At 42.2% G+C, this 24,033-nt stretch overlaps 1 protein-coding gene across 1 annotated transcript in view; it reads right to left on the reverse strand.

Moving 5' to 3' along the window:
* Positions 1-23,415, reverse strand: part of ZNF385D (zinc finger protein 385D) — a 442,255-nt gene extending 418,840 nt beyond the window's left edge. The window contains exon 1 of the mRNA XM_056338160.1: positions 23,258-23,415. Coding sequence (XP_056194135.1) covers positions 23,258-23,360 — 103 coding nt within the window. The 5' untranslated portion in view covers positions 23,361-23,415. The remainder of the gene's footprint in view (positions 1-23,257) is intronic.
* Positions 23,416-24,033: the final 618 nt, after the last annotated feature.

The raw sequence follows: 24,033 nt of genomic DNA on the forward strand, positions 1-24,033 counted from the left end.
GCAGGGTTTCGTTTGCAGGGGTCTGCAGCAGTGCCCTGTGCTGAAGGCAGCCCCGAGCCAGTCGCAGCTGGTTCCAGCTGGCTACGAAAACAGCAACAACAGCCCATCACCCCAAAAACCTCAGGCAGCTTTAATGGAGCCAGTGGCTGCTGCGAGGTGGGAGACACGGTGCTGGGCACACGCAGGAGGTGCTCCATGCCAAACGGAGGCACGCTGAGGGCCTGAGGCCATGGGAGAGCAAGGCCGGAGCGGGGACACCCCGAGAGACTGCAGCCACAGGCGACCCGCGACCCCAGGGGCTGCGGCTGTGGGGAACCCACGCCAGGGCAGGGACACCCCCAGGGGAACCTTGATCTGGGGGTGCCCCTCTAGAGCAGGGACATTAAGAAAGAGAATAGCAGGAAAAACAGTAAAACAAAGAAATATACCCTGATGGCACTTGACCCCACCTCCCGCACCTCACCTCACCGAAGGAGCTGGGGAACACTGAGCCTAACCTGCAGGGAAAATAAAGCGAAGCCGAGACTAGGAAGGGGTTAGGATAGGTGTTTGGGTTAAGCTGAGCCTGGGGAAGGAAAAGAAGTTGACTTGTCTAACTGTTTATATTCTTCTTTTTTCCCCCCTCTCCCCTCAATACCCAAATCCACGAACAGAAGTTTCTATTGATCAGTAACAACTTAAATTCAAGAAAGATCCCCCAAGTTAAGACTGTTCTGCTCAAAACAAACTGCAATATCAAGGTGACAAGAGATAATTCCTTTAGGCTTCATACTAAGTAGAAAAATAATCAGCTTTAGCCTTTATGTCTCAGTACTTGTACAGACCATCATCGGTCTAATCATGGCAGGAGTGCATTCAATAGCTTGGGGAAATACAAACAGATTGCAGTAACATCCCGTTAGGTTATATTTCAACATATGTTTGAGCTAAATAGAGTTGAAAGAAAGTTCATCAAAATAGGTTTCTCCAGACTGACCACAATTAGGTCTGTACCGTTACCCTACTTAGGAAGCACTGACATTGTAATTACTTCAGGCACCCATCTGGCACAAATCACAACATTATTTTGTTTCAGATGGTCTCAGATACTAACTTTGTTTTCCTCTCAGTTAGACCATTTCATGAACGTGTGAATCCAGTCATTTACAACAGCAAAGGAAACAACAGCAATTTCTAGCAATCGCCAATGTTCAGGGATTGACTTGGAGGTTCAAACCACATTTTAATTTACACTGAACTAAACCTGTAATTCTTTAGTTTCTCTTCAATGACCTCATTCTAGGTCATAGGTGTTTCACGTTTACTGGTAGCAACTGGCACACCCCCTGCAGATGCCAAATACTGGCAGAATTAAGTCCAAAATGTTGAAGTTCTTAGTTTCCCGAATAGGTCAAACAATCTAAAATAGTGTAGTGTCATTAGGTTTCTTATGTTTTCAGGTTTTCTCACAAGGAAATTACTCTATCTTTTAATTTAGGATCTTGAAGGATTGGGAAAAAAGAAAAGCATTAAATAACAAACAATTCTTGCATTATGGACTCTGTAAGGAAAAGATTTGCTCTTGAATTCAAAAATCCAGCCACACTGGTCTTAATCAGACCCACAGATCACTTTTGGTCGTTAACTGAAGGATTATAACCAACAAAGTCAGCTGTAATGCACAAATATGCCAAGTTACAATTTCATATTATTTTTCTCTAAAATTAATCTAATTTTTACTCAAATGTGCTAATTTTGTGACAAGTTGTGACAGTAAATCTATGCACTTTTTTTTTTCTAAAAAGCAGACAGACAGTTACCACATACTCATTTAAAATTTAGAAGGTTGATTTTACTTAAAAAGTTACATCAATACATATGTCCTAGAGATGCGTTGCAAAAAACACAGGAGTGTAAGAGAAGTAATTTGTGTTAAGATATTTAGTGACACAGGTTATATACCAGATATCTCTAAAAGATTTTGCTTTTTCTAACAACACATTTCTTCAAAATCAGCAGACTACTATACACAGCTTTCCAATGTACATCCCAGTCTTGACCATCAATAACGCAATTTGTTTCTGTTCTTCACTGTTCTGCAGTTGCATTGTGTTTCATGAGCTAGGATATGAGAACAACAAGGAACTCTATGGGAGGTAAGAATGAAAATTGTATTTTTCAAAACTTTTCCTAGACCAACTTCAACAGTCATCAATACTTTGAGGCTTGATCAGCTAGAAGAGGTTTGTTGGTCAAATGAACATTCTAAATCTGTGACCGTCTATGGTAACACATCTTAAAACGAAACCTCCTGGGGAAAACACCTTCATTTGAAATTATTTTCAGTGCTACTCTGTCAACATGAGAGCTGTTTCTTAACTTTGTACTAAGCGTGGTCATTGCCATCTGGAAATTCACCACTTCAGTTCCTATTGATACGCAATTCTGCTCCAATACATCAGTTCACATGGCCAATCTCAGAGGCAACAGCCGCCTGCTTGAGATTTCCAGTTTTGTTTGAACACTAGCAGAATTCATTAGCCTGTGGCATCAACTTCAGAGGCCAACATGAGAAATGAGGTCTTGGTCTTCCCCAGAGCACTTCACAGCCTGGCTAGATAGCAGGTATTAGCATCGAGGAAAAAAGCAGTGAGGTCATTTAGGTCAGGCTGTTTGGAAACCCAGCTCTGCTTACTCCAATGAAAGAGAACAAGTTACTTTTAAGACTGAAAGTAAACTGGAGGTGACAAGCCTGGATGCTTGTAAGCAACAACTGTTTCTGTCATACGTCTGCCATGTGTTGCTGTAATATGTGCAGTTATATCTGAGATCCCCTTTAATGGATTGGGGGGGGGGGGGGGGGGGGGGGCAAAGCTACAGAGCTTTTACGGATGCTACAAACAATGAAAAAGGTTGTTTCTAAAAGGTAGTCCAGATGGTAGGTGAATCTGGGTCAGAGCTGCATCATATGCTCCCAGCTGGAGTCTAGAGGGTAGGAGGCAGGAAAAACAATTTCTTACTGTAAGTAAGAAAATGAATGCTCTGTCTTTACATAAACAAGTTATTAGGTATTGATGTCACTAGGAGGAAGCTGCATTTCAGAGAGATAGTTTTACCATGTTTTCCGCAATAAAGTTGTTTATTAACTGAATACAAACAACAACCATAAAACTGCAATAGATCTGTAGCAAAACATGCCTGAAGTTCTCGCTGCCCATATGTTACTGTCAATAGGTTATAAATCATGAAGGTAAAGTCTCCCTTTCCTAGGTGTTAAAGTGCTGCAGGACAGATGTGATAGGTCAGTGGTCTCTACCTGGCATCCTGTCCTCCTCGCAGCGCACGGCGCTTGGTTTTCTAGGGAAGTTCATCATCAACAGTGCAATCTCCTGAAGAGTTATTTATTTCTCTGTCTGCCAGACACCCTTCTTGCACAACCCTGCCTTTTCCAGCTACTTCCCTCAGCTAACCTACCACCAGAAGGCCAAGAAAGCATTTACTCCAGAGATCAAAACCACATCTTCTCTGCCCTCTTTTACTCCTTACAGAGATGTCTCAGATCCTCAGCAGCTATTTACGACCTTTCTCCATAATGGTCATGCTACCCTTAACTCTTTTAAGGTACTCTACACAAAACTGTTGTTTCAGTACAAGTCTCCACACCAGCATCAATAAATGGTGCATGTATTCTTCCTCCCTTTTGGTATCAGACGGCATTCCTATGATATCTTACTAGCACTTGGGTGATCATAAAGCCTTTTTGTACAGAGCCCCTGTACAATAACTGACATGTTCTGGATTGGAAGAGTGGGTGGTAGAGCAGTAATACAATGTGTAACTCCACAGACTATCAGCACATTGCCCTCAGGCATGCCTTCAAGAGGCTTAACTTGCAAAGGAGTGAAAAAAGGTGATACCATGGCAGGGGAAGGAAAACATGGCATAAACACTGCCTAGTACTGTTGCCCGTTTACAGCTACAGGACAGTTACTTGTTGCCTAATGTTGTTGTACACCTGAAGCTGCCCCAGCGAGTCTGCAGAATGCTGCCAGTCCTGCATTTCCTTCCCAACCATGCACTCCCGTTCTCTCTCTGGCACATATCTGACCATGGCATGAAACACTTCATCCTGCTAGACCAGCAGAAAGACAGGACACCTTACTTCCTAAGAGAGCATCTTCACCTGCAGTTTCAGCTATTCTCCACTCAGCCTTTGGCAGAGATCTCCAGTGCCAGGGTGGTCACAGTTCTGGCCAAGCTCACATTGATGCCCATTTTCGGTTTTGTTCATACCTGCTCCAAACATGTAAATTATCCCAGCCCAAGCTACTGTTTCAGTCATCACTGGAAAACTTCACTTTTTAATGCAAGTGCAGGGCAAAAATAACAAGGAACAAATTCTAAGCTTACTCTCCTCTGTGCCAGGAGACTAGGGATGCCTGCCCACCCCACCATCTTTACAGGAATGCCTTACAACAGTGCCAGAGACTGGCATGTTTGAGCTCCTTCCAGTGGCACATCTAGCACCAGGCAACGGGAGGAGAAGGCACTTGACCTCAATCTGCCTTCAGGACACTATGGACTGGCTGCATCTGAAACACAGACGTTTCAGGGCAATGCGAGAGCATGGTACATTCCTCACATTGGCCTGCTTTTAACCCTGCACTTCATCAAATACAGGTGCTGAGGCAGCCTGTATTCCTACAGTCCTCTCAAGACACTCTCTTTGCTTGCCTCCTTGCTTGTTTGTTTGTTTTGAAGCAGCCCTGGACCTTTTCTGCATTTCTCCCATTCATGTTCCCAGACATGCCAAGAATTTTGCATTTCAGTGTCCATATTGCCGGGACACGTTTCCTCACTTTAAAGAGGGTCTAGGACCCCTGGACTACTGTAGATGTGAACACAGAAGTAACAAAGCACAATTATTTAAAAATTGTGTGATTCCAGTTACATTAACTTCTACATCAATTATAATAGCAGCAGGGCAAACTGGCTGTGTACCAGCACTGAAATGGTGAATGACACCAGGAGAAAAACTAATTCAGCAGACAAACTAATTCAGGTGTAAAGTTATCTCAGTCTGGGAGAACAAGACTGCCTGAAGTAGAAGAGTTATTCTGGATACAAACTTTCCACTAAACATAGGAACTATTTCTAGAAGAAATGTTATTCTACTCGCAGGCTGGATTAGTTTGAAATAAAAAGGCAAATGTAATATATATATATACACACACACACATATATACATATATCAAGTCCAACTGTGCATGGAATTGAAATACCTTATCCACTTAAATAAAAAGCTATTCAGAAATCCCCCTGCTTTTTAGCGAAGGTCTTAAGAAAATTTAGTTCATTCAGTTAAAGACAGAGGTCCAAATAAGACCATAAAATATTACTTCTTCAATTCAATGCTGAATTTCTCTGCAGCTAAGTTTACTCAGGGTCAAAAAGCAAATTCAACACATGTTCATGTGTTTTATCTGCATTCTTTTTTCTAATTACATAATGTGGCAATTTAATTTTTTAAAAAATTAGCACTGCACAAGATCTACGCAAATCCCACAAAGCACTATCAAACACACAATACAATAAAGACAAAAAATAATGTGTTTGTTCCTTTAGTCATAGTATCCTTGACTGCCACATCTAAGAACATTAGGTAATAGTGTCAGACAGAAGTGTATTTTTAATTTTCATCTGTCTTCGTAAGTCCCTTTCTTTTGAATGCCTCCTATTACTCTGAGGTGTGAGTGCCAGGCATAATTTGTTCCTTCAAACTTCTGAAATTTTTTTTAGTCAATATATACATAAAAAGTTGTGATTACAGGGAGAACCAAGAGCACTGCACATTAACATTGTCATCATTTGCTATCAGGAAGACCCCATTTTCAGTTGCTTAGAACTTTGCCAAACTTTAATTGCAATGACATTTTTTATTGTTCAATGTCTATCCCAGATGGAATTTTTCAGGGAACATGGCCAAAGGCTTTTTGGGAAAATTGGGCTAGGGAAACATTGTTTGCCCATAAGTATGGGAAAGATTATTGGATATGAATGGCTTAGAAGACAGAGAGGACTAAGAACATACAGATGGCAACTGAGAGCGTTAAGAAGCCTGGGACTTTCTGGAAAATGAAATTTGGAGAGGGAACCAGGAAAAGCAGAACTAAGAGCCTGAGACATAGATGAATAAATTCATAGAGAATGAATTACCTTGTATGGTGCCAGTTGTATGGTAGGGGTACGGGCTGCAAAAGGCTACTGCAAGCTATAAAGCATCATTCCTCTAACCCACGGCCAGTCCCTGTGCTGTACTACTGTCTAGCTTCCAAGTAATGTGAGTAGTCACACACTATTACCAGCTAGGGATCTGCCATTTTAACCTTGACCATCAGGCTCTTGGGTAGCTCTGCTACCAATTCCTACAACGGTGCTGTAGATTCCTGTGTCTCTAAAGACCCTGCTTGCAAACACCGCTGTGTGCCGTCTTTACATCAGTGCCTGTTTTGGGGAGTTCCCAGAAGTATCCCAGTGTAGCTAACACTGCTCTGTTTCCACAAAACTTTAGAACACTGACAGCCTTAGGATTTCCTTTGATCTTCCTTTGGTTTCCCACAAGTGCTACCTTCCCTTTAATCCTTTGATTTAGACACAAGCGCTGCCTGGCATGCCCCAAAGTGTTGCTGCTGTCCAACATCATAGTATTATACTGCCTCTTCCCTGACTTTTTCTTTCCTTGCAACAAGAGCGTTACTAGCAACAATTTCAACATCTGAGTTCCCCTAGTGCCTGGTTCTGTTTCCTCTGAAACATCCCAAACACCAGGCTAACTCCAAAGATGTTCTTATTAGTGATATCTTCTGACAGGCTGCGTCTAGAACTTACTATCTATCTGTGTGTTGGCACTATATTTCTGGATTTGCAGGGGAAAAAGAAAAAAAAGAGGGAAAAAAAAAAAATGAACACACAGCCCCCTCTTTCAGCCAGGACTGATCAGTTGCTATACCTTTGATGAGGACTGAGAGTCACCATTAATTAATTATTTGCTCTGTGTTAACTGATTTATTGAAAAATGCAGGTCTTTATAAGATTTTCTGTCCTCTTACAGATGTTACTAAAACAAGTAGCTCATGTAGTTATTCTAATAGCTAGTCTAGTGATTTGATCTTTATGTGAGAAAGCTGCCCTCATTTTTTTTTCCTTCAGGTAAATACAAATCACATAAATTGCACAGACATACAAACATGCAACAGTTCCATTGCATGCATTACGTATCTCACAAACCGCCGCATTTCTATTTGGAGAACGGTAAGTTTCCATAGGGGGGAGCATAGATACCAGAAGACTTTCAGTTCAGGATTCTCGTTTGCTTCCTGGCTTCAATTAAGAGAAAATTAAAACAGCCTCTCTCTGCTGTTTTATTCTGTCTGTGATTAGGACATTTGTTAAATACCCTTTTCAACTGTTGAACTGGAATGATCATTACTGCTGACCACCGTATATTATACTCCTCTTTGCTTTCTTTCACCAGTTAAATATTTAATCTTCTCTGCATCTCTTTTTAAATATACTATACTCAACTTCATGCAAGCTCAGTTGTAGAATGCCCTTTATCTAGAAATGAAACCTGTGTTAGGCTTTGCGGTCCTACATCTACCCTTTTGTCTCCTTCTTAATCATACTCTTTGCTATTGCCCTCCTTATCACTGCTATAATATTTTGTATCTCATCATTGAAAAACATTCCACACTTGTAAAATTAAACTGTTTATTCAAGAAGCTATTGATGAGCAATTTTGCAAAGTGCCAACAACATTCAAGCCCTATGCATGCAGATTTGGCCAGATACTAACTTTCCCCAGAATATGCATCTTTCTCCACACTCAAAACCCTACTAACTTGCTTTAGCAAATTCCTTGGATACCTGTTCCCATTTCTCAAATGCAAATGGCCACTGTGCAGAGATTGCCTATACGCCCCTATGTTTAAGTCATTAAATCCACCTCCTCACTCGCTGCCAGAAAACCACCTATAACTAGTTGAAAGTGTCAGGCAATGCTCTGTCCACTGTCATATGGAGTTCTGAGTATTCTTTTCCACAACATATTTTTATATATTAATATGTCATTTACACATTGCTATAATATATATATTAAATATAAATACATTATACATTATATAGAATTAATTTTTTTATAGGAATTGTATTGTTGTCAGTAAAAATCCCTCCAAAAATCTCAAGCAATTCACTTTCAGTTGACACCATCTTTACCATCTTTCACCTAACGTTGCAAAATTTATAATTCTAAGCTAATTAAAGGTCAATTCTCATGCTGGCACAAACAACGATGGTTATCACTTTTGCCTGAATATTGAATTATTTGCAACTCATTCCTATTTGTTGAACTCCACACCAGCTTTCTCTCTGGCCATACACATTGCAATTCCCTCCTACCAGAAGGTTCTCGTCTGGCTTATGGTCAGTTGGACACTATTGTGTGCTGGTAGGACCAGCTGAGTCCAAGTATTCCCCTTCAGTGAGTGCCATATGCTGTGTTTTACTTCTACTTCAAATAACTTGGCTGTCAAGCCATACAAAATTAATTCTAAGTGCAGGAGAAGAAATATACTCTCTGAAGCCGAAAAGCTTGCCAAAGGGAAAAGTAGCATTAATAAGGAAATTTGAATGCTCATTTACTGCATGCAACTTTTCTATATCTCTCTCAAAGTTCTATAATAGCATATCCAATGAGAACCCAAAAGGCAGGTGGATGAAACAGAAACACTGACTCAACAAAAAAAGATTTTTAGCATTTGCTAGTGACCAGCACTAGTACATCCCTCCACTACCCACTGCGCAGTCTGCAGGCACCTCCCCGTTCAGATTCTCCCTTTCTATCAGCAATTTGCGCAGAGTTCTGTAAGCCACGTACTCAAAACAACAAAGATTCTCCCACAGCCACATCGCTGAAAACAGCAATTTCCAAAAGAGACAATCATCACTAGCACTGTCTGTACATCTCGTGGTTTGAGTTTGGGTTTGATGTGCATAGTTAGGAGCATGGTTTACTCAGAATTCTTCTGTTCCCCCTGTAAAGCTATAGCTAGAAAGTTTATTATGTTTCATCTTCCTGGAGTAATTGAGATAAACCAAACAGAAAGCAGAGAAAACAAACGAAACTTACAGTGCTATGATATAGGTAAGTGTGTGGAGCTCCGGAATTTGGGGCTCAGCGGGCTCACAATTGGCTTCTTGTTACAATAGTGAAGAAAAAGAACTGAAGAGTTTCACACACATGAAAACCCCATAAATTTATTTAAGAAAATCAAATTCAGTACTGTATCTTAGCAGCAGTTAATTTAACTTTATCTAATAGAAGAGTCTGCAGTGTACCAGATGGACATTCAAACAGGCAGGTGGCAGGAACACCAAATCCTAAAAAGGAAAGGCAAGAGGGTAAGCAGTAGAGGAAACTATATCCAAATTCTTACTTCAGACAGTGAAGCTCAGATTTAAGTGAGGTTATGGAGACTAAATGAAGTGGGAAGAATTTTTCAACAGCAGAGACATGGAAATTAGTGTATCATGGAAGAAGAATGAGAGAAAGGGAGAAAATCCCGTAGTGTATTTAGAGCCTTTTTCCTCCCAAGATTGGGAAAAGAAAGATTTGTGACAAAAAGATTTGTGGCAGACAGGCTACAATTGGATAATGTCAGAATTATAAATAAGAATATAAAAAGTAAAGGGGAGACACAACTCGGTAAAAATATTTGATAAAAAAAACTTTATTAAAATGGAAAATGACTGGTAGAATCTTACAGTTTAGACAAAAGTCTTCTACTGGACAAAACAGGTTATGCTTAACGTAACCTGGGAGGACACTTCACTTTGTATATGCCCCTAACCTTCTATACTTTGAATACTCTTACTATATTAATTTGTGACAAAACTTGAGCATTAAGATTATGCAGGGGATGCCTTAAAAAGCAAAGCAGAAGGATTTTTCCATTCCGATAGCAAGCAAAAAGAGATGCAGAAGTTATGGAGCTAACCTATATATACAAAACAGCGGGGGAAAAAAAACAAACCAACATCAACAGGCTTTTGCTAAATACAGTTATTAAACATATTTTCATCCACTTAACTGTAATTTTTTTATTGGCAGCATTAAAGCCATTCAGGAATCTGTTTATTCAGGAATCACAATGATTACGCACACGTCAAAGATCTATTATTTCAGATCTTACTTGAAATCAGCATGTTATCAGCCTCTGGGAAAACAGAATAATCAATCAAGTTGACACAAAATTACAGTCCAAAAGATTAAAAAATAAGTCCACAAAGAAAGCTTTTTCTTGCTTTTTTTTTTTTGGCGGGGGGGGGGGGGTGACGGCGGACGGGACTTTCAGGTGCACCTGAAAATGGCCTAAAACTCGGCAGCTTTCAGCTTCAAGTTATTCACACTTCACAAATAAAATTTTACCTCACTAGAGGAGTAAGGACAGAAAAAACAGTTCTATCTTGTTATAGACTTTCACATCAAGATATTTACCACCATCCTATTGCTATCAGATCTGATTATAAACCAGGGATCAGCAAGCAGAAGATTAAAAGGCTCATCTGGGAAGATGGAACAAATGAAAGTAATGAAAACTGCCCGTACTGTGCCAGTTTTACAGAAACAGTCATCCAGACTGAGGGACTATTGGAATTACAGCTATGAGTGCCCTCAGTCTCCCTCTGGCTTTGAAATGTAAATGAAAACTGCTGGAATTGTCAAACAGAAAGTGCTAACTTTTTTGAGGTATGTATTGTGGGAGTCTCCTCACGTTAAGGCGCTGTGGAGCACAGGATCAGCATTATATTAAATGGAGATCCTGGCTGATCCTTGGGCTTTCTCTGTTCTTATTGGAGAATTTTTCCTCTGTGGGCACTATAAGCGTTCAATTTCTATTCTGTAAGAAAAGGAAATACTTACTGCTGTGTGGTCTGTTAGACATAAGGTGTTACATCAGCTCTAAGGTCATCTGAGCATTTATCTAATTGAAGCTGTTTTAGAGAGGCCACAGCCCGAAAGAAAGAACCAGCCAACTGTAAAAGTGATACAGAAGCTTAGAAATTTTAGAGGTTTTATGTACATAATCTCTATTGCACGGACAGTTGAAGGGTTAAAGAGTGAGATTTTAATACTCAAGAAGAAAAAGGAGTGTGAGGGTTTTTATTGCTTTTCCCACTGCCATCCAAACAAATAAATGACAGTCCACTCTTTTTCAGTTGCCACAGTGTGATTTGCATTTGCCAATGACTTTCACTGATTTTACATTTTAGCACCCAACTATGTCTCAAACACGAGAAAATGTAAGTTGAAAACAGGTATCTTTTCTGTTGCCTGATGCTCTCTAAATCTTTGATCTGAGCATGCATAAAAACATTACAAAACAGCAAGTAGTCTCAACCTCTGTAAGCAAAGTGACATGTCTGAAGTCTCCCTCTCCGAGAGTTACACATCAGAGAGCAGGCAGACACACACAGGCGCTCTGCACAGTGCCTAATTCTAGTTTGAGAGCTATGGGGGCCCAAATCAATGCCCATTCCTTCACCCACTAGACCAGGTGCAAGCACATTCAGGGCACTGTCTCCTACAGCATGCAAGAATCTCTCCCAGAAACGTGCTGGGTGTAGGAGTGGTGGATCATCAGGACAGAGCAAGTTTAATTTCATTCTCTGTGAACTGCAAATGCAATTTCTCTTGCAGCATCCTGGGAAAAGTACAGCAGCAAAACTATCCTCCCCACAGTGGATTTACTAAAGTGATTTTTAAAAACTGAATGGAAAGAGAGAAAAAGAAAACCTATGCAGAATAAAACTCCACTGCTTATACATTTTTTCAATTATTATAAAAAATAGAAGTTCCACTCTGACATTTCAAAAGAATTTATATTCTTTCAGCTATCAGTAAAGATAAAAAAAAAAAAAAAGGGCGGGGGTGGGGAGGGGAATAAAAATCACTACACAGAAATCCAGAATAATCACTTTTACTGTCTTCCCCATCCTCCCACATTTTCCTTTTTGGGTTTTTCTGTTTTTACTGCCTACATTCTTCACCTGAAGTAAAACCCTCTGTTTATGGCATCACAGTGGTTGCTGTGGAGGTGATTACAATGTACAAAGCCAAAACTGACGAGTTCAGATTTGGAATGAGCAGCAGTATCTCATTAAATCTGTCTAAAGTAATACGGCTTTTTTTTTTAAGAAACAAAACCAAAAACAACCCGCACCAACAGAGCATGTACATTTAAAAGAAGTAAATTAATTTCTTAAATTACTGTTTGCCATCGAATTTCATGATCATAACTGGTTTTAGTCTCTACAACCATTGGAGTAACATATCTAAGTGCTAAACTATACATATGGAAACAAGCACACAACATGAACAGTCCGCGTTAATGCAGATGGCAGCAGAGTTCCTAGCCACGCTCCCCGTAGTGCCTGCTGTGATTGCCATTTCTTCTGTAGCAAAAACATACAAACAACAAAACGTGGTAACACAAGCCACGCACTGCACGGTGCTGCTCTGACAATTAAAGTACTCCACGTCACAATTCATACAGCACGTTACACCAGATTCAAGGCTCAAGTCATTCAAGTTATGAGCAGAGAACACAGATTCCTGAAAAAGCTATTAGCTCATTGCAATGCCTTCTGCTACACGGATTGGTTTCATACACACCTTCTTGTGCACAGGCACATTTTAAAATACAACTGTTGAAATACAGGTGCTAATTCTCAAGAAAAACGTTAAAGATTATGAACAGGAGAAATCTGTCCATTTGCATCACAAAGTCAGCCACCGACAAATTTTCACAGCTTTGCTAGCAGATATGGTCCTTAATTTTTCCCTGTTAGGAAAATAATAAATTACTTAAATTAACTGAATTAGTTTCTACACCATGTCTTGCCCCTAACTTCGACACCTGAAGTTGTATTGAGTGTAAGGGCCAAGGAAAACGACTGAACAAAGACTTCTGAATCAGACTTGTACTGATACCAGTGCTTACCCATCTACTTGTTAAAAGCAAAACCTGCAAACAACAGTGGGACAAAGATAAAATCAGATAACAGATTTATAAAATAAAAATTAACAACAACAGTTGGGGACAACACAAGCAAGAGAAAAATTTCAAAACTGAGACTTTAATACCCACAGAACTCAATGAAAGATCATAATAAAATATTATTAAGCAAGAAAAGTGATTCTCCAATGTTTTAACATGACTGCCTTGAGAGTGGCCAATGTATCCTATTACATGGCTGCAGAAGCATTAACAAATTAATTATACCAAATAGCTGAATTTATTAGGATACGTAAGACAATGGCTGTTAATACCAAAAATTACAAAGTGCTTCCTTAGAAAGAAAAACAGTGCTCTTCCACAAAATCATACTACAAGCAAGGCTGTACTGCTGTGTGCAGGCTGTGTTGCCTGACAATTTCTTTCACAAGAATACTGTTGAAAAACAGTGAAATTCACAGGTAGGCTTGTACACAAGATACCTGGACATAAAGATGAAAAGGAGCTACAGCTTCTTCAGAAGATTCCTCAAGCCAGACAGAGGGGGCACGCAGAGAACCCACCCACCCTGCTACAAGGTGGCATGTGGAGCCTCAGAGCAGACAGCCATGCCACCACCCCAGAGCTGGGACACAGACAGCACTGGGAGTCCAAATCCAACCGGACCATCAGGGTTGCAGACTTCTTGCCAAAGAAGCCAGAGATAGACCCCAGAAAGTTTGTGAAAGGCTCCTGATGTTCACAAATGTGTTTAGCAAACATCAGAACTGTAGCTACAGGGCTGCAATTTGGTTACAGCTTCCTTGCTCTCGGCTGCAGAGTTCAAGACGTACAGTTAGAGTTCACTGAAACACAGAATGTTTGGTTCATGGAAAACTTTAATACCTCTCTCTTTTTTGAAAAAAACAAAAAAAAAATCTAATTTGGACTAGAGGAGTGGATGATTCATAGTAATACACTGACCTTGTATTTACTTCTACAGATTTGTGGGCAACTACCCAGCAAGTCCAAGGCCAAGAGGCACACAAGCTTTCTACTAACAGAACCCAGCGAAATGGTCTCTTCTACAGAGCATGGTGCAGGAATCCAGGCAGACAACACTTAAATAGATCCAACAGTAGTTCTGTCCCTTCAATACTACTGCAGAGAGGTGCGCAGATATTGGTGGTCTTACTCTAGAAGAGAGTAAAAAATAGAAATGCATTTTGACTTTGGACCTCTAAGGCGAGTCCAATACATAGATAGAAGCTCAGCACGGTTGAGGAAGTTAAAAATAGTTACATAGTTAAGGAAGAGACAAAACAAAACAGTGGTCTGAAGACTGAAGCCCTCAGCCCTGTAAAAAAAAACAAACAACCAAACAAAAAAACCCCAACCAAACAAACAAAAAAAGAAACCCAAACCCACTGACCAAAACAAACAGCAAAGCATTATCATTCAGACTCTTTCTATAATGCCTTGAGACCTCTGTGCTATAACTACGCTGGAATATTTCAATTACCGAAGTTGCCAAGACCCTTCTTGTCACAAAATCTTACCTGCACTTCTGATTTATGCAACGGGTATTTGCAAGGCCAAACACCTGACACACTCTTCTGTATGACTCAAAAAGTTGCTGTAAGGGCTTGCAAGCCTTGGAATAGTTACCACTGTTTTTATGCAGTGCCATGCATACAAGCAAATTATTAGCTTTCCGTGGTATCTTTTCTGGACCATTCTAAAATGAGGCAGTTTACACTATGTTTTGCAAATGATACTTTGGATCATCAGTAGAATCATTGTAGCACCACTTACTCTTGGCCTGATTTCTACGCAGAGAGGGGCATTATCCAGAACTGCCACTTTTTCAAAGTTTTCAAGCTTGATTTTGAATATCGAGTTGTGAAGAAGTAACCACTTGCCAGATTTTGTGCATTCTCCTTCCTTCGCTATTTTCAAGATCGGACTGATGACAGCAACTTGATCTGGTCTCACAGCTGACACAAAGCAAGAGATTGGACTAGAGATGCCCCTTAGGACCCTTCCAACCTGAATTACCCTATGCACTACTCAGGTTTCCACTAAACATAGTGAATATAATCAGAACTTAATAGATCAAATCTTTTTTTTTTTTTTAAAAAACAAATTAAAATAAGAGGTCATATACTATTGTTGTACCATACCAATAAATACATTTGCAACTTTCCTGGTCTTACAGTGAGAAAGTAGTAAAATAAATAAGAGTTTCAGTTTGCAGAATGCAAGCCATTGGCTAAAAATTTCCATCTACCCTCAAATTGTCATCCTTGATGCTATGGGAATAAGATAGGGAAAAAAAGCTAGCCATGATCCAGGACGCATCTTCAGATTTACCCTCCCTGCAATGAAACAACTGCTCAGAGCTACTGAGAACTCTGAAAAACTCTCAGGTGTCACTTAATCATCACTTCTGTGTGATGATTTGTCTGCTTCAGTCCCTGGGAACAAGCAGCAAAACAGAAGGATTCAAAAAAGCGTAGAAAATAAGCTCACCGACTGATAGGGTGCATACAGCAAGCAGCTACATCCCGCAAGATCAAGTCATTCCAAGATCAGACTCTCACTCCAGTCACTACAGTTTCTGCAAGGTGATCCTTTCCTCACCTTTACGTCTGTAATATAGTCTTCTCCCACAAAGTAAAGTAATTGAGCTGGGGCTAGCTTCTCAGCCTGGACATTAAGAAAACAAAGACTTACCATGCAAATAAACCAAAATACACTCCTATTCTGATCAGACCACCTCTCAGCGCAAAGTAACAAGACAGTCTCCTGTTGCACAGTGAATAAAAGCAGTGATAAGTCATCTGTTGCTTCGCTAGAACTTGCCTTGGTAGGCTGAAGGTTTGAAGCAATTTAGGCTGCACTCAGCTGCACCATTAACAAAAACAACTGACCACCCCTCAGGCTACTTCAATGTTAACTGAAATCAATACCTGGACTGGGAGCAGCCTGCCACAGAGCATCTACAGAAGTCCAACGTCATCCAGACTGCAAAGGACTGTGTCTCCCTAAAACATATATTGTGTTCTAAAGACCAGTTTCCTCCAGCTTTTAAATGGACTTGCAGACCTGACCATCTCTTGGAATTCCAAATAGCTAGACAGCCAAAAAATTCACACCTCTGGTTTAAACAGGAGTTGGAGACTGTGTTCCCATTCCTTCTAGTTCAGGCTTGACCTTTATAAGCCATATATTGATGATGTCAAGACCTGATTATCAGGATGTCTTATATTTAAAAATTATGCAGAAGCCCGGAGACATTCTGCCCAGCACAGAACACAGCACCTCATCTGTTTTGTCATCCTGGCTGATGTGAATGCATCGCAAGGGTCCCTTGATCTTTCCGCATACAGCTTCTCATTACAGCACCTCCTCTCACTCACCTAAAAAATGTTACTCACACCCACTTCTTGTCTAGCGGCAGCCGTGACCTCCCATGTGAAACCACAGTGACTATCAGCCAAAAAGATGAAACGGGTGAGGACTCCCAGTTATACTACACAAATTTACTCAATCCAACTTCTGGAGAAAGAGTAACTCTTCTCAACCTCCCATTCCTCCCCCTCACTACGAATGCCAGCAGTTTAGACAGCTCTGTAGTTTCAGAGATTCAGAGTGGTAAGTATTGAGCAAAATACTGGAATAGTTTGTGCAGCAAAGCTCAATGCAGTCATTGACAATAACAAGTCTTTTTTCTCACTTCTTTCCACAGGCTCTTGGGTTTGTTATCACAAACTAACAGTTCTACTTTAATCTGCCTTCAGGAGAAGGTTCTACCCGCGAATTCCTACTCCTCATTTCTACTGTTCAATACTTGCAACAGGATTGTGGCATCAACCACTCTTAATAAAAATTGGTCACAGCAGACACAAATATTCTTAGACTTGACAGCGCACAAGGCAAGATCACAAAGCCATCTTGAAAAGAAAACATGTTTTACACAACATTTTAGTGTTATTTTTTAAGCAGATCCTTCAATGTTTACCTTCCAAAGGCAACAAAGTTGTTTTTTCCATGGAAATAAAATTACTTCAATGATACTACCACAAAGTAAGTTAAGGCTAAGCGCTATTAAAAGAGTCAAGGTACAGCCAGTCTAATACCTTTTTAACAAAAGGACATTTATTTGCAAAACACTCTGCTTAAACAGCAACTGGAGTGCTATCTGCAAGCCCACTCAGGTGGCAAGGCGTGTGAATTTGCACTGGCTGGCACAGCGTCCCTGCCACGCGGCCCCTTCATTTGCACCGCATCACTTGTCATCACTATTAGCATTATTGAATTAACCAAAGAATGCCACTATTGTTTTGTTTCACTTTTTACTTAGTGCTTCAATATTTTAATCAGCACTGATTTAAAATCCAGCAGCACAACAGAACACATCAAAGCAAACCTACAATAATGGCATTCCTGGTTCAACTGTTACCCATGTATATGTACTGCAGCTCCGCTGCGAATTCCTATGATTGGAAATACTACAACCTCTACCCCATTTCATTTACACGGAGACAGAATATGAAAATGCTCCCTTACAATCTCATGGGAAAGAGAGGTTGAATCCTAAGAGAATAACGATATTCCAGGTTTGGGGATGGCTTATCCTTCTGCTGCTCAGAACAGCACTGGGTGAAGTCCAGCCCAAATACATATGGGAAAGCAGTCAGAGTTGCCACGGTTCCAATCAGTTATTATGGCGACGTGATGAAACAAATTCAGTGCATAAACAGACATTCCAACTTCAGTTAATGGACAAGATGATTCATTGTTATAACATGGCAAGGCTAAATGGAAAGACAAAGACAGAGACACTAAACTGACTACTAAGACTGGAAACTTCCAGATCTGAGTATAAAATGCCCCTGAGCCAGGGTTACTCAAAATATAAAATACTCAGAATGTACTAAAATGAGATCGTTTCTATAGTTCTGTCAGAGTAATCATTTCACCTAGCTTCACAATTTTAAACAGCAAGAGCCAAATGACCAGGAAAGTGTTTTTTTTCTTTCTTCCCCTTTTTAAGCACACCTTACATTTCCCAGCAAACTGATTTGTGACCTCTGTCTGATTAAAACCCTCCAAATCTTCTGTAGAAAAAGGTCAGAAAAATAAATCCAGTTATGGAATGGAGGGGAAGTCTTTAGTTTCTTAACTGCATTTCTGTGCCAAAATTAGGTTTAAATGAATATCATAAACCCGTAGTTGGAGTCTGCTTCTAAGATCTAGATGGTGGGTTTGTCATTCTTTATAAACTCCAATTTAGACTAATCCATGGATTTGCAGCTCCGATCACTTCTAATTATGCAAGTTGTAATGCTACATTTTATCGGTACCATAAACAACCTCTTCCGTGAACTAGGGGGGGAAGGCACATGTGACAGGTATCTACTGGTTTTACTGTGCACATGTCCAGCCAGGAAGGGTATTAGCTTTTGCACAGTAACACTACTGTGAAGTAATTTGTAAAACAAAATCAAACAAACAATAAAAAACAACAAACCACCACACACAGAATGGAACTTAACCCCTAAATTACACAAGTCCTTTAACAAGTTGTACCTATTACGTATGTAGTCTGATTAAGAGAAATAAAGAGGTATCAGCTGGTGCTTGCATCAAGGATAAGGCTAAGCAAGTTAAAGTAAGTTTGGTGAACCGATACTTCTTGCTCTCCAGATCAAACCCTTTTCCCCATCCATTTGTTTTGAAAGTCACGCCTTCAGTGAGGTCTGCGTCACACATGGCAAACACACGTTGACTGACTAGTGAGACCCCAAAAGTGGCTGAGGCATCAAAGTGTTAGTAGATTCAAGTAAAAATAACATCAATGTTCACACTTTCTGAGCATACAGGCTAGAAAAAATGTTTTCAGATTTAAAATTTACCCGCAGATTATTCCAGCTGATCACAGAAGAGAGGTTTACCTGCTTCAAGATGAGATTTTATATTCTTTTCTTTTAAGCACACACATATATATAAACACCTATATGAATTTCACACCATTCCTTTTATAAATACTACAATAAGCCTCATACAAAAAGTGAGGTATAGAGAACTACGCCTGCAGCAAAACAGAAGATTTGGTTATGACTGCCTCAATGTGACCAAGAACATTACTTTCCAGCAGACAGAGAAGCAAAAAAGGAACAAGCTGACAGAAAATACTGAAGCACATTCTTGAATATTTCAAGAAGAAATGTGCATAGATGAGAACAGCTGAAAGTGGAAAGCTTTCAAGCACAACTTTATTTCTCTACCGTCAACTGTGGAATTAGTGCAGTCTAGTAGCAACCAGAAGTCGTTAGCATATGTGCATACATCACAAGAGGAAAGTAACGGACAGGTTTGTAGGTTTTTATCCTCTCGCTGTTCTTCCATCACTTCAACACAGAGCAGTCCACTTCTCTGGAGCAATACGCTGACTTCTGTCCTTATCACGCTATAACCTCTCCATTACACCCAAAGGGAATAAACACCTAACAGAAATGAAGACAACAGTTTTTGCCTTGTTCTGTGACAGTTCTAGACAGGTGAAGACTCAAATTAGTTAGCAGGTCCAGGTGAAGAAGAGGTCTGTGTCGCTACAGCTCACAGCTATTTATCCAGCCTACCCGGGCATGATCCAACATATTGGCACAATACCAACTGATTTCCTTGGGCTGGCTGAAGCACAGAGGACTTCTGCTCCCCAGCCTAAATTTGGCACATTTTGTAAGCAGTTAAAAAAAATAAAAATCAAATAAATCAAGAAGTAATCGTTTTCTGTCTAAAATATCACTTACGTGTACACACACCACACTCCTACGCATATATCCAGCACTATTTACTTGTGCTATTTTTCCCTGGCAATTGTTTTAATACTAACTTTCACATAGCTATGGAAAAGGATGTAAAATACTGCTTTCTCTCTGTAAGTTATTTTTGGTGGTGTCAAGTAACTTAAACCATCTTTCCGTTTCACAACTTCTACTCACAAGTTTTCTGTATCTACTCCTCAAGGAAGGAGTTTTTTTTCATACAAATATTTAAAAGTTTTCTTAAGCAGTACAGTAAAATACTACTTGTTTTAGACTGTGGTTTCCATTATGCTACTCAACATCTTCTGCTTAGAGAGTATCTGTAATAGACTTCTGGTTGTAGCCATCCATCTAAGCTTTTAAGCTCTTGGGAGATTTTACAGGTATGGTGCCAATGCTAACCCAGTATTAAATAGGCTTTTTACAAGACCATTAATATTCATCACCTTAACAGGATCTTGAACTTTTTGCTGGAATCTTGACAAAGACTTCATGTACTGTCTAGACCACATTGAGTGGAAATGCTAGTTCTACTTTACATTGATTTAGATGGTATCAAGATACAAGAAGGGTAAACCAAGAGATCACAGGACAAATTTTGTATTTGTGTTTTAAAATATTTTAAAAGTATAGAGAACTCTCCATAATTGCTCATACAGAAGGTGAAAAGAATGTCAAAGCTGGCAAATACTTGTAACTTGACTTGGTTAAATGGCAGGTTTGCTCAGGTGTTTACAACACAGTATGTGCCGTGCCAGTTTAGACCCTTAACTGATGTCCGAATGAATGTATCTTAATCCAAACATACACAGAAATACTGTGCTTGGTCTTCAGCTGGTGTCAATCGTAACAGTGCCACCAAGATCCATAGAGCTATGTCACTTTCTGCCAACACATGCCGGTGGCCCATGAAAACGGTTTTGCAGCAGAAAGAAAATAGAAAAGAACAACATTACTTCCCAATATTGAAAGTATTTCATACGTTCAGTACCTCCTAGCTCTCTTTGGGATAGATCTCACTTCACTGTGACAGCTGCATGCATGCACATATGAATGAGTCAAATCTGTAAGTCTGTTTGCTAGTTAAGAATTGCTGGCAGCTCACATACCACAATTTTACTTCTAGGTATATCTTACTTATAATCCCTCTAATGCTTAGCTTGAACATTTTAAGTAAATTCTCCGTTCCTGCATGAAGTAGTCAACACCATCTATAAAAGAAATTTACGTAAGAGTTCATTCTTGGAAAACAGTGTGTTTCTATAACTTCGAAAATTTAAGAAACATACTAAAGTAATACCACACCTTCCCCACCCCTCCCCCCCCCCGAAAAAAAATAAAAAATCTCCCTGTATCACAAGTCAGGGACATACAAGTCAGGTCTCATTTTGGATTTGCCTTGCATCGGAGCTGTTAAAGGATAACAAATGACCTGGTAAATAAGTCCAGTGCACCTTGCAAAGACAGTACAGCAGGAAGAGCAATTATCCTTGAAGTACAGTTGAAAACCGATTGGCATGCAAACTGTATGTGCTGCAGTGTAATTTAGTGTTCCGTGTTGTTACAGCAATTACTTAAATGAGAATTTAGTTTCACACAATACTTTTACTTCACAAAACATTTGTAAAAAGTAACTCTGATAGACTGAAGCATACCACACATTTTCGTTAAGCTAAACTAGAACCAAGTTATAAAATATCTCCCTAAATTAACTAACACACGATAGAGCTACTTTGACAATATTTTAATCACAGCAGCATACTGCAGTATTATAAACGTTGCCACAGTTGCATAGTTGTATCAGTCAAAGGTTTTCAGTTTGGCTTGACACCTTACAGCACACCGTTGGCGAGTTCAATTCTGGCTCTTCTCAGGTCAGTGACACCATTCCCACCGACTTCGCTGCATCCAGGATTTTGGTCTGTGTGCCTAGCTACTGTGCAACACCATGCATATCAGGTATATAACCAACACTTTTTTATGTGAGTTATGCCCCACTACCAGCGTTACACTCAGAATTAACGGGATAAATATTTTAAACTATTTTTAAACAGTCACTTTTATTCTCTAACGGGGTAACACTTCCTTTTCTACAGAGTCACTTATTTTAGAGTGGTTTTGACAGCCACTGACAAAACCTTCGCTCAGACTCAGTCTGTTGCCTCTTTGCCTTGTGAGAACGGCACAAACAAGGAAAATTGGGAAGGAGGCGTGGCTGCAAAAGCACTCTAGCTCAGAAACTGCCAGGTGACAGTCGGTGGGAGAAGCAGCTCCCTAGCTTCCTCTCATTTCAGACCTGCACTCGGGGGTATGACTTTCACAGCAAGCACCTTCTTCAGAATGCCATCGCCCAAGATGCTGGGCTCACCGCCATCCCAGCATCTCTGCTGTCAGGATTGCCGCGCGCACCGCTGCGCTGTACTAGTGAAGGGTACAAATTACTCCTTTGGCCAATTTGCTCTGACAAAGGCACAAAGTAACTTCAAGGACTAACGTGTCCAACAACTAACAAGCACAAATTAACAGCAGAACTCAAACATACCTGAAGCTGTTAACTTTACCCTTGAGGGCTCAGGTCAGACACTCCTGCAAACCCACTCAGCCAAGCAGTGGGTTTAAAACCCACGAGGAACGCACAGCCAGAGCACGTTCTGGTGAGATCTCGGGCACCACGGCCGGATCCACAAGCTGTTGGGTTTGTTCCTCAGAGCTGACAGCGGTGGCAGCCAAGTGACACCGGGAGGGACCGTACCTGGCAGGTCTGGCTCTGGGTACCCGCATTCCCCGCTCAGCACACGGCGGGTCACGAACCCGAGCACTTGTTTTCAACAGTTTACGCAACACCATTCCCTGTTATCTTTTCCAAGTCAGGACCTGATTTGGGAAGATGCGTTTCGTGCGCTGCCTAGCCTTGGCGGAGGGCATCTATCTCCCCGAAGAAGTAAGGGGGGGACAAGAACGCACCGGGCAGGATTTTTAGCGGCGCTTCCCGGGCGCTGGGCGCAGGGGGACGTAAGCCAACAGAGATTTCGAGGGCTCTTCCCAGCTTCATTGGCGCTCGCCAGGTCGCAAACGCTCTCTGCCACGACCGAAGCCGCCGCTGCCAAAGCGAGATGCCGAAATGCACGCGAACACCATCCCCCCGCCCCCGCCTCGCTGCGCGGCCGCGGAGAGGCGCGAGGTGCTCGGCGGCACCCGGAGGCAGGGCGCTCCCCCCCTCGCACCGCTGGCGGGGGACGGACAGGAGCCCCCTGCCCCAAGCAGCCGGCCGGGCCGGACAAGTCACGGGCAAGTTGGCCTCGGCGGTGCCCCGCACGGACCTGGGGGCTCCCCGTCCCACCTCGGCGGGCGCCCCGCCGCCGCCGAGCCCCGTCGCGGCCGCCCCCTTACCGTGCCGCGGCTGGGGCTTGCCGCCCGGCGGCTTCTCCTTCCTGCCGCCCGCCGCGCTCCGCATCCGCCAGCACGGCGCGCCCCTGCCCAGCGAGCCGGCCATGCCGCGGGCGGGGGCGGCCCCGCGCAGCGCCGCGCCGAGCCTGGCGGGGACAGCGCGGGGGCGGCGGTGCAGCGCGGGACCCGCTGCCCGGCGGCGGCGGCGGGCGGGGGCAGCGCGGTCCCGGTGGGCCCGCCTCCGCCCGGCCCGGTGTCAATCAGCGCGGGCGGCAGCGCCGAGCCCCGGGCAGCGCCGCCCCGCGCCCCCCGCCCCGCTCCGCCGGGCCGGCGCTGGGGCACACACACCCCCCCCAGCCCGGCAGGGTCCGCCCGCCGGCGCGGTCCGCGGTGGGGCAGAGCGGCGGCCCCCGTTCGTACCGTGGGGAGGGAGGGCAGCGGAGGAGGCGGCGGTGGGCTGCCGGGACCGGGCGGCTTCCACACTTGGGAAATGACCGTCCTCTCGGCACGAGCCTCCCCGGGCCCGCCGGCAAGTCCTCCTACGGCACCCTCGCTGAAAAACATGTGTACGTTACCTCCTGCCGTCAAATCCATTGGTTCGGCACACTCCTGACTCCATAACGATGAGTAACTCAACCTGAGATTCCCACTTCCCACAAGCCCGTGTGTGGTGAGGCGGCAGCCTGCCTCCCTCCCTCCCGCACCCCGCTCTTCCTCGCCAGAGTCCCGGGGATCCCCCCGCCACCGCGTCCCCCCCTTGCCCTGGCGCCGGGCCTCCA

This window comes from Falco biarmicus, chromosome 4 (assembly GCF_023638135.1).
Source record: "Falco biarmicus isolate bFalBia1 chromosome 4, bFalBia1.pri, whole genome shotgun sequence".
NCBI classification, from domain to species: Eukaryota; Metazoa; Chordata; class Aves; order Falconiformes; family Falconidae; genus Falco; species Falco biarmicus.